Genomic DNA, 16,082 nt, shown 5'->3' with positions numbered 1-16,082 from the left:
CCCCCCCTGCCGGCCTCGCCGCCTCACTGCACCCCGGGCCCCGCAGCCGCAACCTCGCCCGGGCCGGACGTGGTGTGCACACCCGGGGAGCGCCGGCTGCACGGGGTACGCGCGTGGGCGCAGGCCCCGGGTCGCCGCTGGGAGGCGCCGCTGCGCGCTGCGCCCAGCTTCGCTCCGCCGGGGCCTTGGACACCAAACCCAGCACGGCCCTGCCGGGCAGGGGCGAGGGGCTACAAGGAGCGGACGCCCCAAAGCGGGGGCGGGCTGGCGCCGGGTCCCCTGCACCCCACGACGTTTCTCCGAGTCCCCCCGCCGGCTCCGCTGGCCCAGTGCCCCCCACCCCAGCCTAGCGGCGCAGCGCACCACGGCCACTCCCGCTCCGTCCTTGGAGGGTGTGGAAGGGTGGGTTTGGGGCCGGGGGCGGGTCTGGGGGCGGACCCGGAGGCGGGGCTGTCTCTGCGGCAGGGCCCTGTTCGGCTCCCCCCCGGTCTCTCTCTGTCTCTCCTCCTCCCTCCTCCTGCTCCGGGCGGAGCCCGGCATGGGGGGGCCGGCGCCCGGCAGGCCAGGTACGGTGATGTAGAAATTGGGGAGGCTTGGTGCGGGGAGGTGGGATGGGGGCACAAGGGGTAGGGAGGATTGGCGGGGCGAGAGACGGAGAAACCCAGGGTAGCAGGACAAGGGGAAGGGGAGGGGTGCCCGGGAACCTGGGGCCTTTGGATGGAGAGGGGGATGAAGCCGGCCAGGTTTGGAACAAACAGGGAAGGGAGAGGACGGCAGTGAGGAGGGGCGCCTAGAAGGAGAGGTGAGGCAGAAAGCGCAAAGGAGAGTGTGTTTGGGGGAAGGGAAACCAGGGCAGGTATGGAGGCCGCAGCTCAGAAGGTAGCTATGAGGCCAGACTGGAGACCCCCGGGTGGGATGGAGGGGCGGGGACTGCGAGAGGGAAGCCGAGAGCCTCCCAGATCCCTGAGGAGGAAGGTGATTTGGGCGCTCAGCGAGGGAGGCGGAGACCTTCGCTGAGGGGCCAGGGTGCAGGAATAGGGGTGGACGGAAGCCCGGGCCCAGGCGAAGGACTGGTGAGGGGGTCGGCAGGGAATGGAGAGACATGGATGGGTGGTCTTGTAGCTGCCCAACTCAGAATGCCCCCACCCTTTCTCCAGCATCCCCGCCCTGCCCTCATGACACCCCCCAGCCTCAGGCCCCAAGAGGGGGTGGGGAGTCTGACCGTCTCCCCCTTCCCCAGCGGGGTGCAGTGTAGGCAAGTAGGCCCCGGCATGACTCCTTGTCTATAGGTACGTCCAGTTCGGTGCGCCGATTTGTGTGTGTCTGGAGGTCTGTGTGTGCTGTGGGTGTGTCGGGGTGTTTATGTCTGTGTGTCTGGCTGTTCCTAGGTTGTGTTTACCTGTGCCAATCAGCGTGTCTGGTCCTCTGTTGGTAGATATGGGTCTGTGGCCCGGTGGTTTGTGGGTCTGAACGTGTGTTTGTGTGGCCGCAGGGTTGCTGTAGGTTGGTGGGGCCTGTCTGTGTGGTGGCTCAGGATGTATTTACAGGATGGGATTCTGTGTCAGTCTGATCTCTCCAGAGTGTGTATCTGTGGCTCTGAACACCTTTGTCAGGGTGTGTGACTCTGGATACATGTCCGTCCGTGTCTGTACGTGTGGGTCCTGGAGGCGGCGTTGGGTTTTCTGTGTCTCCATCTGTTTTCCTCTCTCTGAGGACCAGAGTCACATCTCTGCTCCCTTCTCTCTCTTTCTCATTCATTCCTGGCCCCGACCACCCCACATCTTTCTTTTTTTTTCCTTTCCATTCCCCCCCACCAAGTGGATCCGGGACCCAGGGAGGGTCGCCCCCCGGGCCTGGTGGCGCTGAGCAGGAATCCCCAGCACCTGCCTCCTGCCCCACGACATGAACCTCCTCTACCGAAAAACCAAGCTGGAGTGGAGGCAGCACAAGGAAGAGGAGGCCAAGAGGAGGTAAGGCCGCATCCCAGATTGCCCCCTCACCTGTCCCACCTCTGCTTCCCTCGTGGCGGGGCCACATCCCTCTGCCCTTCCTGACTCCAACAGCCTGGTCATCAGTCTGATCTCAGAGCCCGTGCTCACTACAGAATTGCTGGAATTGCACACGCCCTGTCCCTGCCCGGCTTCTGGCTCCTGGCTCCAGCCCCTGCCCTGGCCTCTCAGGGGGCTTCCAGCCCAGGGACACCCTGGGGCTCTTCCCCATCCCCAGAGGCCCAAGACACTCCTTCCTGACTCACCTCTGGCCTGTGATGTCCTCCTCTCTGTCAGTGTGGGCCTGGCTCCTGGTTCCCCTGTCACCTGACCTTGGAAGGGGCAGGCCCTGCTGCCCTCACAGTCCAGGGATGGGTCATTTGAGGGGCACCAGAGATGATCCATTTGGCCCCCTCCCAGTGATGGGGCTGTGTGTGTGTGGGAGGGGGGCAGGCTGGCCCTGCAGAGGAGCCAGGGCTGGGAACCAATACCCCCCCCCACACACACACACACACAGCTCGCCCCCTCTCCTTGCCCTCCCGGGGACCTGGCACCTGGCCTCTTCTGTCTTGCTCCTTTCTCTTCATTCCCATTGGTGGCACAGCCGCTCGGAGCCTGAGTCAGAGCCACCTCCCTGCTCCCTTCTCCCTCCTCAAAACTGTGGAGTTTAATTCTTGTTGTTAATTAGATTAATCAGAGCTATCACTGCACTGATCTCTCCCTAATGAAGGGTTAGCAGACAGGGCCTTAATGAGAGCCCACCCCACCGCAGCTCTCCCCTCTTCCCTGCCAGCCGCACCCCCTCTTCACTTACACAGAAGCTCAGAGACAGTGAAAGGGAATGGGGGGTGAGCCTGGGAGGGTGACAGAGAGAGGACAGCGCCGAGGGAGAGGGAGAGGGAAAGAGAGGGAAAGAAAGAAAGAGAGAGAGGCAGGGAGGAAGAAGGATCAGCTGGGGGAGGCCGCTCTGAGGATGCGGCGGTACAGCCCGGGTCTGGGAAAGGAGGCGGTGTGGGAGTGGAGGCCGCAGCAGCCAGACATGAAGGGAGGCCAGAGGCCAGGTGTGGGCCAGCGTGAGGGTGAGAAGGAGCAGAGCCAGGGTGGCAGAAGCATGTGCCAGGCGGGGCTGCGCTGCCTGGGTTTGCATCTCTATGTACGAAGTTGTCCACACGTGTGTGTGCACCAGAGATGCCCAGGCTGGGGTCGGCCAGCTCCAGGAATGCTCCCTTGCACACAGGCTCACCCCTTCTCTCATCCCTGCCTTTTTCAAAGCCTAGAAATTCAGTCTGAAGCTTCTTTAGTGCTTTGGACCCTCAGGCTCCCCCCATCTCCACCCCGGCCCCCCTCCTCCTACCTGGGAGGCCACAGGGTTGCAAACCCCTCTTGGGGTATGGGAGCCGGAGGCCCAGGCCTGAGGCCCGACCTCTGCTCCATCTGGGCCTTCTCTCCCCAGCTCCAGTAAGGAGGGAGCTCCTGCAGGCTCCTCGGGGCCCGGGGCCGGCCCAGGGCCGGGGGTCCGCGTGCGGGACGTTGCCTCGCTGCGCCGCTCGCTCAGGATGGGCTTCATGACGATGCCCGCCTCCCAAGAGCACACCCCCCACCCCTGCCGCAGCGCCATGGCCCCACGCTCCCTCTCCTGCCACTCGGTGGGCAGCATAGACAGCGTGGGGGGCGTGCCTGGGGGGGGCGGGGGGGGCCTCACAGAGGACGGCAGCACCCGAAGACCCCCGGCCAAGCCCCGGAGACACCCCAGCACCAAGCTCAGCATGGCAGGGCCGGGGGCAGAGACGCCCCCCAGCAAGAAAGCAGGTGAGACACCAGCACCCCTGCCCAGTAGGAGCCGGGAGCTGGGAGGATCCATTCCAGGCCAGGGGAGGCCTGCCGGGAGGGTTCATTCAGGGAAGAACCAAGGAAGTGGAAGGTTCCATTCTCAGAAGGAGTGGGGGGGTTCCTTTTTGGAAGGGCCTGAGATGAACCATTCAAGGGCAGGGGAAGATCCTTGAAAAGTTCATTCTTGGGAAAGGGGTGGCCCTGGAGGGCCTTGAGGGTCAGGGAGAATTGAGGGTGGGAGCTGCAGATTCTGGGGCGTTCATTAGAAGGACAGGAGGCAGACCGGTAGGAAAAGAACCCACTGGGGCTGTAAGTTGAGGGATGTGGGGAAAATGAAGAGGCAGAAATGTCCTTGCCGGTGAGTCAAGAGGTCACACTGGGTCTCCCCATTTCCTTCCTCGACTTACAGCCCGGTTTCTTGTTCTCTTTCCCACTCCTGCCCAGGCTCACAGAAGCCAACCCCGGAGGGCCGCGAGTCCAGCCGGAAGGTTCCTCCACAGAAGCCCAGGCGAAGTCCCAACACCCAGCTCTCTGTCTCCTTTGATGAGTCCTGTCCCCCAGCCGCCTCTCCTCGAGGGGGGAACCCGCCCCTTCACCGCCTCAGTAGGGGGTCCTGTGTAGCTGGGGACCCTGAGGTGGGTGCCCAGGAAGAGGAGCCGGTGTACATTGAGATGGTGGGGGATGTCTTCAGGGGAGGAGGGCGGAGTGGAGGGGGACTGACTGGGCCCCCTCTTGGGGGTGGGGGGGGGCCGACCCCAACGGCTGGCGCTGACTCGGACTCAGAAGAGAGCGAGGCCATATACGAGGAGATGAAGTACCCGCTGCCCGAGGAGGCCGGGGAAGGCCGCGCCAATGGGGCCCCTCCGTTGACGGCAAGCTCCACACCGCACCAGCCTCACGCCCTTCAGCTCCACACCCAGCGCCGTCCAGCTTCAGCCCTCCCGAGCCGGAGGGAGGGGACGCCCACGAAGACCACTCCTTGTGAAATCCCGCCGCCCTTCCCCAACCTCCTCCAGCACCGTCCTCCACTCCTGGCCTTCCCCCAGGCCAAGCCTGCTTCCCGAGCCCCTGGCGATGGGGTCTCGAGGCTACCAGTCCTTTGCCACTCCAAGGAGCCAGCTGGCTCCACCCCAGCTCCCCAAGTGCCTGCCCGGGAGCGGGAGACGCCTCCCCCACCGCCTCCGCCTCCCGCTGCCAACCTGCTGCTGCTGGGACCCTCGGGCCGAGCCCGGAGCCACTCGACACCCTTGCCGCCCCAGGGCTCTGGCCAGCCCCGGGGGGAGAGGGAGCTCCCCAATTCCCACAGCATGATCTGCCCCAAGGCGGCAGGGGTGCCGGCAGCCCCTCCTGCCCCGGCTGCCTTGCTCCCCGGCCCCCCCAAGGACAAGGCCGTGTCTTACACCATGGTGTACTCAGCAGTCAAGGTGACCACGCACTCCGTCCTGCCCACCGGTCCGCCCCTGGGCGCTGGGGAGCCAAAGACGGAGAAGGAGATCTCAGTCCTCCACGGGATGCTGTGCACCCGCTCGAGACCCCCCGTGCCTGGGAAGTCCAGCCCCCATGGCGGGGCTATGGGCGCAGCAGCTGGGGTTCTCCACCACCGCGCCTGCCTGGCCTCCCCACACAGCCTTCCGGACCCAACTGCAGGCCCCCTGACCCCCCTCTGGACCTACCCAGCTGTGGCAGCTGGGCTCAAGAGACCCCCTGCCTATGAGAGCCTCAAGGCTGGGGGGGTGCTGAATAAGGGCTGTGGAATGGGGGCTCCATCCCCCGTGGTCAAGATCCAGCTGCAGGAGCAAGGGACCGACGGGGGGGCCTTTGCCAGCCTTTCTTGTGCCCACGTCATCGCCAGCGCGGGGACACCAGAAGAGGAAGAAGAGGAGATGAGCGCCTCGACGTTTGGGGCAGGCTGGGCTCTGCAGAGGAAGGTCCTGTATGGCGGGAGGAAGGCGAAAGAGCTGGACAGTGAGTGAGGAGGGGGTGACGGGGAGGGGACAGGGGATGTCCGTGATGATTTGGGGGAGGTGTTGAAGGGCATACTTGGAAGCCACAGCCCATTGTCCTGAACTGGGAACTTTTCTGGGAGACAAGAGGGATGGGGGCATGCAGCAGACTGAAGGGATGGGGTCCCCGTGTGTGCTCTGGAGGGGCAGGAAGACCTGGGATGGGGACGGGGTAGAATCTGGTCTCCTCCTCCTGCCCTGTCCCGCTCTATTCCCTGCCCCTCCCTTCGCTGGGCTGCAGGGGTGTGTGTTTGTGAGTGTGCGCACACTAGGAGCTAAACACAGCTGCCTCCCAGCCGTTACCATGGCAACCCATCCAGACAGGAGGGAGAGGAGAGGGAGGCCCCTACCGTTGCTTGGCAACGCAATGCTCTGCCAGGCTTACTCTGGGAGATGAGCTTAGTTCACATGCAGCCCTTCCCCCAATGCCCCCCTTCTCACTTCCTGGCTTTGGGAATTCTCCCCCTCCTAGGGAACAGCCCCCCCGGTCTCTGTTTCAGACGGTGTTTATTCTGGCACTGTCTGGGGCTGGAGGGGCTCTGAAGTTAAACTGGGGTAGGGGAGACCCCTCTGAACAGGGAAGAGGGTTTGGCAGCAGTAAATATCTATGATTCTCAGCCCAGGGGTGGTGCCAGGACTGGCGTCCCTCCTTCTGTGTATGTTCTGTGTGAAGCAGGGCGCCCCCCCCCTTCCCAGCTGTGACCTGCAACGGGGCAAGTTACTTCTGGTCCACCCAGGCCGCGGTGTGTATAGCTGGGGGGACAGCAAGACCCTTCTCCTTGTACAGTCTCAGAGCTCTCCTTGTCACCCAGGAGAGGTCGAGGACAGTGTCCAGGCCTGGAATGGCAGTGCCGAGGGTGCAGGCAAGGTGGAGCGTGAGGACAGAGGCTCTGTGGCATCAGGGATCCCAGTGAGGAGCCAGGGGGCAGAGGGCCTGCTGGCCAGGATCCACCACGGAGGGGACCGAGGAGGAAGCCGCCCCGCGCTGCCCATACCCTGCCAGACCTTCCCCGCCTGCCACCGCAACGGAGGTGACACGCTCAGCCCTCGTACACCAGCACACAGATGGGCGGGCTGGGGGAAATCTCTCAGGGTCCTCATCCTGGGCCCTACATTCTTTTTTTTTTTTTTTTTTTTTGCTGTACGCGGGCCTCTCACCGCTGTGGCCTCTCCCGTTGCGGAGCACAGGCTCCGGACGCACAGGCCCAGCGGCCATGGCTCACGGGCCCAGCCGCTCCGTGGCATGTGGGATCCTCCCTGACCGGGGCACAAACCCGAGTCCCCTGCATCAGCAGGCGGACTCCCAACCACTGTGCCACCCAGGAAGCCCCTGGGCCCTACATTATAATACCACATCTCCAACCCCTTTCCTCCTCTAATGAGGCTGGGGTGGGGGGCGGCCTGGCACGGGCTGTCCTCAGGGAACTGGGGGAGGGGAACGTGGAGGCCCCTTCCCTTCTCACCCCTCTGTCTTCTGCCTCAGACTTCACGGGAGGCTACCGCCTGGGGCGCTCCGCCTCCACCTCAGGAGTCCGGCAGGCCGCGCTCCACACCCCTCGGCCCTGCAGCCAGCCCAGGGATGCCCCGAGCCAGGTGAGGAGGGAGACGGGGTTGGGCATTTTATTTGTGAAGGAACAGGTAGGCAAGAAGGCCGGGGTGAGTGAAGAAAGGCAAGACTTCAGGCTGGGGCCTGCCACAGACTAACAGGGACGGCTGGAGAGCGAGAGGGTGGGGGAGATCCTGGGTAGCCAGCCAGGGCCGCCACTGGCCGACGTGCGCCTTTGTGCGTTGCGTTTAGAAAGAGACATCCCCTCTGGGTGGAAAAATGCAGCCTGCTGGGAAGACGGCTTTGAAAAGGCGCCCCTTCCTGGGGTGAGACACGCACCGCCTGGCACCAGGGCGCAGGGAGAGAGGACGGAGGCCTTGGGGGCAAGAGATGACTTGTTTCTGGGCCACGCATTGGCCTCGGCGCTCGGCGGTGGGGACAGGGCCGGGTGACTCTGAGGTCCTTGACCCCCTTATTCCTCCCTCCCCCCCCCCATCCCCGTCGGGGCCGGCGGCGGGAGGAAGGGGCACAGATCCAGCCTGCGCTGCCGCTGCCGCTGCCGCTGCCCCTGCCGCCCCAGGCCACCCGCGAGCGCGACGGCAAGCTGCTGGAGGTGATCGAGCGCAAGCGCTGCGTGTGCAAGGAGATCAAGGCGCGCCACCGGCCCGACCGCGGCCTCTGCAAGCAGGAGAGCATGCCCATCCTCCCCAGCTGGCGGCGCGGGCCTGAGCCCCGCAAGTCCGGCACCCCGCCCTGCCGCCGGCAGCACACAGTCCTCTGGGACACCGCTATCTGAGGAGGCCGGGGCGCCGGGACCGGGGAGCGGGGCGGGGGAGACCGGCCTCGAAAGAGGGACGCTTGAAGGACCAGGTGAGAGAGAGCCGGGGAGAACCTCTGCCCTCCACCCTAGCCCCCGAGACGGGGAGTCGGCCGGGCCCATCGGGTTGGGGGCGCCAAGCAGCACCCCCACAAACTTGGGGGAGAGTTGGCTTGAGGTTGGGAGTGAGGCCCTCCGCCGCTCTTCCCACTGAGCCAAGCAGACCCCTCCTCTTGAGAGGGCGAAGGCCAAGCCCAGGTCAGCATGGGGAAGGAGGGAAGGGTCAGGGAGGAAGAAGGGGGGGCGGGTCAGCGAGGGACAGGGACCTGAGAGTGAGAGGTAGAGGGGCTCTTTTAAAGAGTGGGGAGTGGGGGAGGTGCTGTTTATTTTGTTATTTATTTTGGGCTGGGGGGCAATTCTTGGCCCTTCTGATCTACTCCTGAACAGGGAGTGGGGAATTGCAGGCAGGTAAAGGGAACCAAGCTGGCACTCTCCCCAACGCCTAAAGGCCCTGCTATCCACGCCCCGCCAAAGCTAGGGACAGGTCTGGAGTGGGGAGTGGAGCAGGAGAAGGGAGGCGCTCCGGGGAGCCCGGGGGCCAGAGGGCTCATTTACAGTATTTACAAGTCGCCAGTATTTGGTAGTGAGCTTGGCCTGCTCTGAAGCAGGCATCTTACTTAGCTCCAGGGTGAGGGTCTGGCACCTGGGATGGGGGGGATGATGGGGAAGGAGGGAAATTTTCGCGGGTGGGGGGCGGGCAGGGTATTTATTTAAATTAAAAAGCAAAACAAAAAACTCAGAAGAGATGTCAGGAACTTTTTTTTAATTCCTTTCTTTTCAGAATAATATATTAAAAGACTAACGATCCTAGAACTGGCTTCTTATGTTTCAGTGCGCTCCGCCTTTCATATACCCGTCCCGTTTTCACTCTTGCCCCTGGTTGGTGGGAGCCAGAGGTTGTGCAGGGCGGGTTACTATGGCACGTGAGAGGGAGAGGTGGAGCTGGAGGAAAGTCTTTGGGAACGCCACCGTGCAGTGACTCAGCAAACCCTAATTGAGCATCTGATGTGTGCGTGGCCGTGCGCCGATGCAGAAGGAACGTTCCGACTGAAGCCTGTCCTCAAGCAGCTTGTAGTCTATTCAGGGAGGTGAGATACCTGAGCCGACACCAGGCAGTGCTCCAGGAGTAGGAGAGGGAGAGAGCTGGACTCCTCCGACAAGGTACAGTGAGCCTAAAAGTACAGGTAAGGTTTGGATGAGCAGGGGGAAGGTCCCAAGCTCGTGTCATGATTATCTGCCGTGGTGGGATGGGCACAGCAACTGTGTTTAAATGATGCTGAGGGCAGTGAGTCAACCTTGATGAAGCTGGTGGAGAAGGAGGGGCCTCAAAGCAAGAGGCTGGTCCTCAAGAAGGAATCCAGGGAGGAGGATAAAAAGAGTGTCTGGGAGAATGGAAGGCAAAGGGAGAGTTTGCAAGATGCAACTGAAAGAAAACATCCTCTGATGGGGATGAAGGGGCCGAAGCGGGTATCCACGAAGCCCAAGTTTGGCGCTCAGGTGGCTGAGGAAATGATCAGCCTGACACAGCATGGAAAGTGGGGTTGAGAGGGGCCGTGAGGGAAGAATGTTGACTGGGAAGCAATGGCGAATATTCAGGTTTGTTACCAGCTAGACCAGAGATTCAAAAATGCAAGGATGATACCAGAGATGCCTTTTAGTTCTGTATTTATACGCATGCATATTAGAGAAATTCTAATCAGCACATCAGAACACTACTTGTTATGTCACAGCAGTTATTGCACAAGATAAGGCTAAATTTATTTTTAATGAATTGGTTTAAAGAAAAACAGTAAGCAAATAAATAACAGTACAGGTGGAATACAGAATACGAAAAATTATGACAGTGGTGTGAGAATTTTTGAAATTTAGGAAATACCAAGTTAGAGATAAGACGATGATGGTTTGGGAGAGCCGACAAGACTGGATGTTAGGAGTCATCAACATAGAGATGGTACTCAAGGCCAAGACTGAGCTCCATAGAGAGGGTGTGGACAGAGATAAGAGTTAAGAACAAGGAATAGCTTTTAAATTATTTATGTTTCTTTTAAATTTCACTATATATATATATATAGTGAAATGATCACCCTGATAAGTTTAGTTGACATCCGTCACCACAGATACTTACAATTTTTTTTTCTTGTGATGAGAACTTTTAAGATGTACCCTCTTAGCAACTTTCAAACATAGAATATAATATTGTTAATTATAGTTACCATGCTGTACGTGACCTCTCCAGGACTTACTTATCTTATAACTGGAAGTTTGTACCTTTTGACCACCTCCCATTTTTCCCCACCTCCCACCTCCCAGCTCTGGCAACCAATCTCTCTGTATCTATGAGTTTGGTTTTCTTTCTTTCTTTTTCAGATTCTACATATAAATGAGACCATACGGTATTTGCCTTTCTCTGTCTGACTTATTTCACTTAGCATCATGCCTTCAAGGTCCATCCATGTTGTCGAAAGTGGCAGGATTTCCAATAGCTTTTTAATAATTAGTTAGGAAGTTAATGGAAGGAAATATCTCATTTATAAGAGCAACAAGAATCATAAAATATCTAAGAGTACTTTAACAAGAAAAGTATAGGACCTCTATTCGATTAATCAATAAAACTAAAGTACTTTGAGTTTCTCAACCAAGCAAGACTTGAATAGGCAGAGTAATAACTAGTTCTTAAATAGGAAGACCGCAATGTAAAAGATGTAAGTCTTCCCTAAATCAGTAAATTCAATGAAGTCTCTAAATCTCAAAAGGATAATTTGGGAAACTTGACAAAACTATTCAAAAGTTTATCCAGAATGATAATGAGAAAAACCAGAACATTCCGAAACAGATGAGTAAGGGGGGGACCTGGCCTATCAAATATTGAAAGCACAGTGAGCTGGGATTGGCACAGGAATGGCACAATCTATCAGAACAGAGTCCAGAAATAGCAGCAAATGCACATGGGAATCTAGCATGTACATGATAAAGGTGGCACTTGAATAGTGGGGAAAAGATTATTTGATAATTGTTTCTTGAACAATTAGCTAGTCAAGGGAGAGTGTGGGAAGCTGGATTTCTATTTCATTCATTACATCGAAAGATTTAAATGTAAAAACAAAATATTAAAAGGGAGAAGTGGGTGAACATTCTTATAACCTTGGGAGGGAGGAGGCCCTTCTAAAATGATATGAAAACCAGTAACATGTAAATCAACTATACTCCAATAAAAATTAGAAAAAAAAAAAAAACAGTAACAAATAAACCAAAAGGCATTTAAGTTTGATCTCATTCACAGCTAAAACTTCTATATGGCAAAGCCAAACTAGAAACATTAAACAAGGAAGTTATTTCTAACACATATTAAAAAGATTGATACAATATATAAGAAAGACTTGTGAGTTGATAAGAAAAAGAAAAAACAACCCCAGCAAACGTGAACAAAGGACATGAACAGACAATTCACCAAAGAAAGAGAAATTACCAACAAACGTACGTGCTCAACCTTAACAATAAGTACTGCAAAATAAAACCATAATAAAACACTTTTCACCCATCAGACAAAACTGAAAAAAATTCGTAACATCAGTCTGGCAAGTATGTGCAGAAGACAGGCATTCATTGTGTAAATGTAAATTAATACAGTCTCTCTGGAGGTCGGTTTAAAAATATTTATGAAAATCTTAAATGTGCATGGTTTTGACTCAGAAATTCCATTTCCAGGAATTTATCCTACGGAAGTAGTTACACAGGTGTGCAAAGCTAAATGCACAAGGGTGCTAATTGCAGCATTGTTTGAAATAATGAAAAATTGGAAACAACCCCAAAGTTCATCAGTATGGCACTGACTAAATAATTACAATGGAAAACTAAAACTGTTAAATAGAATGCAGGAAATATAGATGTTCTAAACACAAGAAGCAGTTCCCAATAAATTAATAAGTGAATAAAGCAATGTGCAGAAAAGGACCTACAGAGAAAGCCCAGTTTTAGAAAAATTATTTATTCATAAACGTTTATGTAGGTCTGGAAGGAAATACACCAGATAGTTGATGGTGATGATTTTGAGGTCTGAGAAGAGAGGGGACTTAAGTTTACTTTTAAAAAATAGTAACATTTATATTGCTTGAATTTTTATGTCTTCATTCTGAAATCAGAAAATAGATATTATTTTCTAAAAAAGAAAAACAGTGCTCAGTGACAAGAAGCAGAGGCAGGCACGAGGTGTCAGGGACTGTGGAGCTGGCGTGTGTGGGTTCAAGTCCCAGATCAGCACTAACAGCTAAGTTTCTCACTTTCCTTATCTATAAAATGGGAATGATTAGAGGGTTGTTGAGGAGATTGAATAAGATAGCACAGTACCTCCTTTGAGGCTGAAGAGAGATGGGTAGGGATACAGACCAAGATGGGGGAGATGAGAAAGAGACCAGAACCTCAGCAAGGCTGGAGTGACAGAGTCAGGGTAGGAGGGGCTCAGGCAGAGGCAGGCAGCTGAGGCTGCCATGAGCCAGAGGTACACAGCCCTTCTGCTAGGTGTACAAGATCAAAGGCCTGAGAAGAGTTAGAAGTTGAAAGAACAGGGTGTGCTGGAATTATAAACCTCACATAGCATCTGGAGGAATGAGCATCCCCTGGGAAGTCAGCCTGGACCCAGCCCTGCCTGCCTGACACCTGGTAAAACTCACCTGGGACTCCACATCCCTTCCTGGGGTCACCAAGGCACTTCCGACGCTGACTTTCTACTTTTTGAAACCCCAGCAAAGCAGGGAACTCTAGGGCAGCACAGCCAGAGGTGAGAGGGCCCTGGAACATTCAAGTCAAGAGGGAGGCAGGAGCTGGGTCGGGGAGACCTTTACTGGGGAGGGAATGCTTTTCGAACCAAAGGGGAGAGAAAAAAAAGACCTCAGAAATAACACCTGCCTTATCTTTCATGGCCCATTTTACCCATTGAGATCATGTTTCAGCTCTGATGAGAGATTTCTATCAAAGATTACTAGGATCACATCAAAAAGACTCAGGAGCAAATCTGAAGAGGCTCCCAATGGCCAAAGGATGGGATAATTGGAGCATCAGGAAGGGTAAGAACTGCAATGGACTGAGTTAAATTCATGAGTTCATAATGGCTGAAAAATAGCTCGCCTTTGGAGGATGCCAGAGAATCACTTCATTATTTTGAAAACTCGTAAGTAAGGGGAAAAATCAAGCATCTATCTGCCTTTATCAGATCACCGATGAAGGGAAGTTTTTCTTTATAGAACTCTTCCAGCTAATGAACAAAGATAGAATTTTAGAATTGGAGCATCACCCTGAAGGAGTGGATCCAGGTGTTGAGTTTCAACAGCAGCCAACATCACATAGCACATTATAAGAGATAACCAGACATTCTATGCCTCCTGATGGAAGAATGCACCACCACCTATGAAGTGTTGTTGCCCCCTAAAAATCGAACCTAGGAATATGATCAAGCCTCTAGATGCCACTACCAATTACAGGAAATACAGAGGAGAGGAGAACACATTGAACACCAGCAAAATTAGGACTGTGGGAAACACCTCGGGGCAAACCACCTGGATTCCTCCACAAATATATCACCAGGGAAAATAAAGAGATGGAGCAACAACCCATAGATTAAAAGAGACTGCAAAAGACATATCATCCACTGTGATTTATGGACCTTATTTAGATCCTGATTCAACCAAATAAACTGACTTCTTACATTTATGAGACAATTGGGATTATGGCTACTGGCTGGATATTTGATGATATTAAGGAATTATTAATTTTTTAGGCATGATAATGTATTGTGGTTGTGTATTTTTGAGTCCTTAAAGAGATAGTACTGAAATATTAATGGGATAAATTATGTGAGGTCTGGGATTCGCTTCAGAATAAAAAGGAAAGGGAGAAAGTGCATTGGGTCGGGAGGGGAGGGGGGATGAAACAAGAATGACCATGAGTTGATCATTGTTGAGGCTGGTAGAATGTTTTGTCTATACTTGGGTCTGTTTGAAATTTTCCACAATAAAAAGGGTTGTTTTTTTTTTTAAAGTCAGTGTGATGAGTCAAAAATTTTCCTCCTTTGAAAAAAAATGAGGGTTGTGATCACACAATCTATGAAGCCCCTCCCAGACCACACTCCCTCTCTAATTAAAAATAACCTTTTGGGGCTTCCCTGGTGGCGCAGTGGTTGAGAGTCTGCCTGATGATGCAGGGGACACGGGTTCGTGCCCCGGTCTGGGAAGATCCCACATGCTGCGGAGCGGCTGGGCCCGTGAGCCATGGCCGCTGAGCCTGCGCGTCCGGAGCCTGTGCTCCGCAACGGGAGAGGCCACAACAGTGAGAAGCCCGCAAACCGGAAAAAAAAAATAAATAAATAAATAACCTTTTATTTTTACAAAGCAATATATATGCATTTTAGAAAGTCATCAAATATTGAAAAGAAAAAAATAAACACCATATTTCCACCACCCAGAGGTTACCATTTCACAGCTTACTGTATAACATTACAGGAATTTTCCTATGCATATATATGTTTTTTAACAAAATGAGATTATCTTGCACATGCTGTTTTGAAAGCCGCTATTCTCCATTAATGGTCTCCACTTCCCCATGTCAATAGATTTTCTTTTTTTGTTTTTTAAATAAATTTATTTATTTATTTTTGGGTGCTTTGGGTCTTTGTTGCTGTGCGCGGGCTTTCTCTAGCTGCAGTGAGCGGGGGCTACTCTTCGTTGCAGTGCGAAGGCTTCGCATTGCGGTGGCTTCTCTTTGTTGAGGAGCATGGGCTCTAGGCGTGTGGGCTTCAGTAGTTGTGGTGCGTGGGCTCAGTAGTTGTGGCATGTGGGCTCAGTAGTTAGGGCGTGCGGGCTTAGTTGCTCCGTGGCTTGTGGGATCTTCCCGGGCCTGGGCTCAAACCCGTGTTCCCTGCACTGGCAGGCGATTCTTAACCACTACGCCACCAGGGAAGTCCCAATAGATTTTCAATTTATCTAATATCCAGGTTGTATATACATTTCCCTAATTGTGCCCCAAAGTGTCCTGGTGTCTTAATCAGCATGGGCTGCCATAACAAAATACCATAGAGTGAGTGGCTTAAACAACAGACGTTTATTTCTCACAGTTCTGGAGGCTGGGAAGTCCAAGATCAAGGTGCTGGCCAATTCCGTTCCTGGTGAGAGGTCTCTTCCTGGTTTGCAGCCAGCCAGCCACCTTCTTATTGTGTCTTCACTTGGTGGAGAGAGAGCGGCTCTAGTCTTTCTTTCTCTTCAGAGGACACTAATCCTCTTAAGGATTAGGGCCCCACCCCCATGACATCATGTAAACCTAATCACCTCTCAAAGATCTCCCTCCCAAATGCTATCACACTGGAGCATATTCAACATGCGATTTTCAGACCGAGATTCTATCCAGAACCAGGCAATGCAACCGGTGGTTATGTTTCTTTGTCTTGTCTAATTTGACACATTATCTTTGCTTCCTTTGTTCCCATAACTCACACTCCCTGCATTGTGCTTGGTTGTTTCCTCAGGGTGCCTCTAAGGTTTATAGGCACAAAGAGTTAGAGTCGCTTGCTATTCAGACTCGGGTGCCCCTAATAGACGCACCTTCAGAGGGGCAGCCTGTTTTGAGGGTACAGCTTCCATTCTTGCTTGCTCCTCTGCCCGGTCCAAACTGCCCCCAGGATGAAGTGAGGAGCATTGTTGGCTGGGGACTCATCCAGGCCACCCACTGGCCTCTGCTACCACCCCAGGGCAATCTTTTGCTACCAAAAATGGCTGGGAGCCAGAAACCGCAGGCTGGAGGCACCAGAGGTTGGTGTCACCACCATTTCAAAAAATTTCCACTGACCAACTGGT

The 16,082-nt window shown here is 54.5% G+C and overlaps 1 protein-coding gene across 2 annotated transcripts; it reads left to right on the top strand.

Annotated features, from left to right (window-relative positions):
* Positions 1 to 428: 428 nt before the first annotated feature.
* NYAP1 (neuronal tyrosine phosphorylated phosphoinositide-3-kinase adaptor 1) lies at positions 429 to 11,506 on the top strand. 2 transcript variants are annotated; one of them, XM_033426460.2, is made up of 7 exons: positions 429 to 566; positions 1,819 to 1,970; positions 3,442 to 3,797; positions 4,263 to 5,783; positions 6,634 to 6,852; positions 7,305 to 7,414; positions 7,900 to 11,506. In XM_033426460.2, the coding sequence occupies exons 2-7, from the start codon at positions 1,903 to 1,905 to the stop codon at positions 8,161 to 8,163; spliced, it is 2,538 nt and encodes an 845-aa protein (XP_033282351.2). In that variant the 5' UTR covers positions 429 to 566; positions 1,819 to 1,902; the 3' UTR covers positions 8,164 to 11,506. The 2 variants fall into 2 exon arrangements, with proteins under 2 accessions (XP_033282351.2, XP_033282350.2); XM_033426459.2 differs by lacking the exon at positions 429 to 566 and adding an exon at positions 588 to 1,289.
* Positions 11,507 to 16,082: the final 4,576 nt, after the last annotated feature.

Source organism: Orcinus orca, chromosome 16, assembly GCF_937001465.1.
Source record: "Orcinus orca chromosome 16, mOrcOrc1.1, whole genome shotgun sequence".
NCBI classification, from domain to species: domain Eukaryota; kingdom Metazoa; phylum Chordata; class Mammalia; order Artiodactyla; family Delphinidae; genus Orcinus; species Orcinus orca.
Note: the sequence above shows the minus strand (reverse complement) of the source record. Positions and strands in the feature narration are given on the sequence as shown.

Excerpts from the sequence above, each read along its gene's own strand:
- NYAP1 (XM_033426460.2), top strand. The coding sequence starts at position 1,903 with ATGAACCTCCTCTACCGAAAAACCAAGCTGGAGTGGAGGCAGCACAAG. Across the intron at positions 5,784-6,633 it reads GAAGGCGAAAGAGCTGGACA|GAGAGGTCGAGGACAGTGTC; the intron begins GTGAGTGAGGAG and ends CTTGTCACCCAG. Across the intron at positions 6,853-7,304 it reads CGCCTGCCACCGCAACGGAG|ACTTCACGGGAGGCTACCGC; the intron begins GTGACACGCTCA and ends CTTCTGCCTCAG.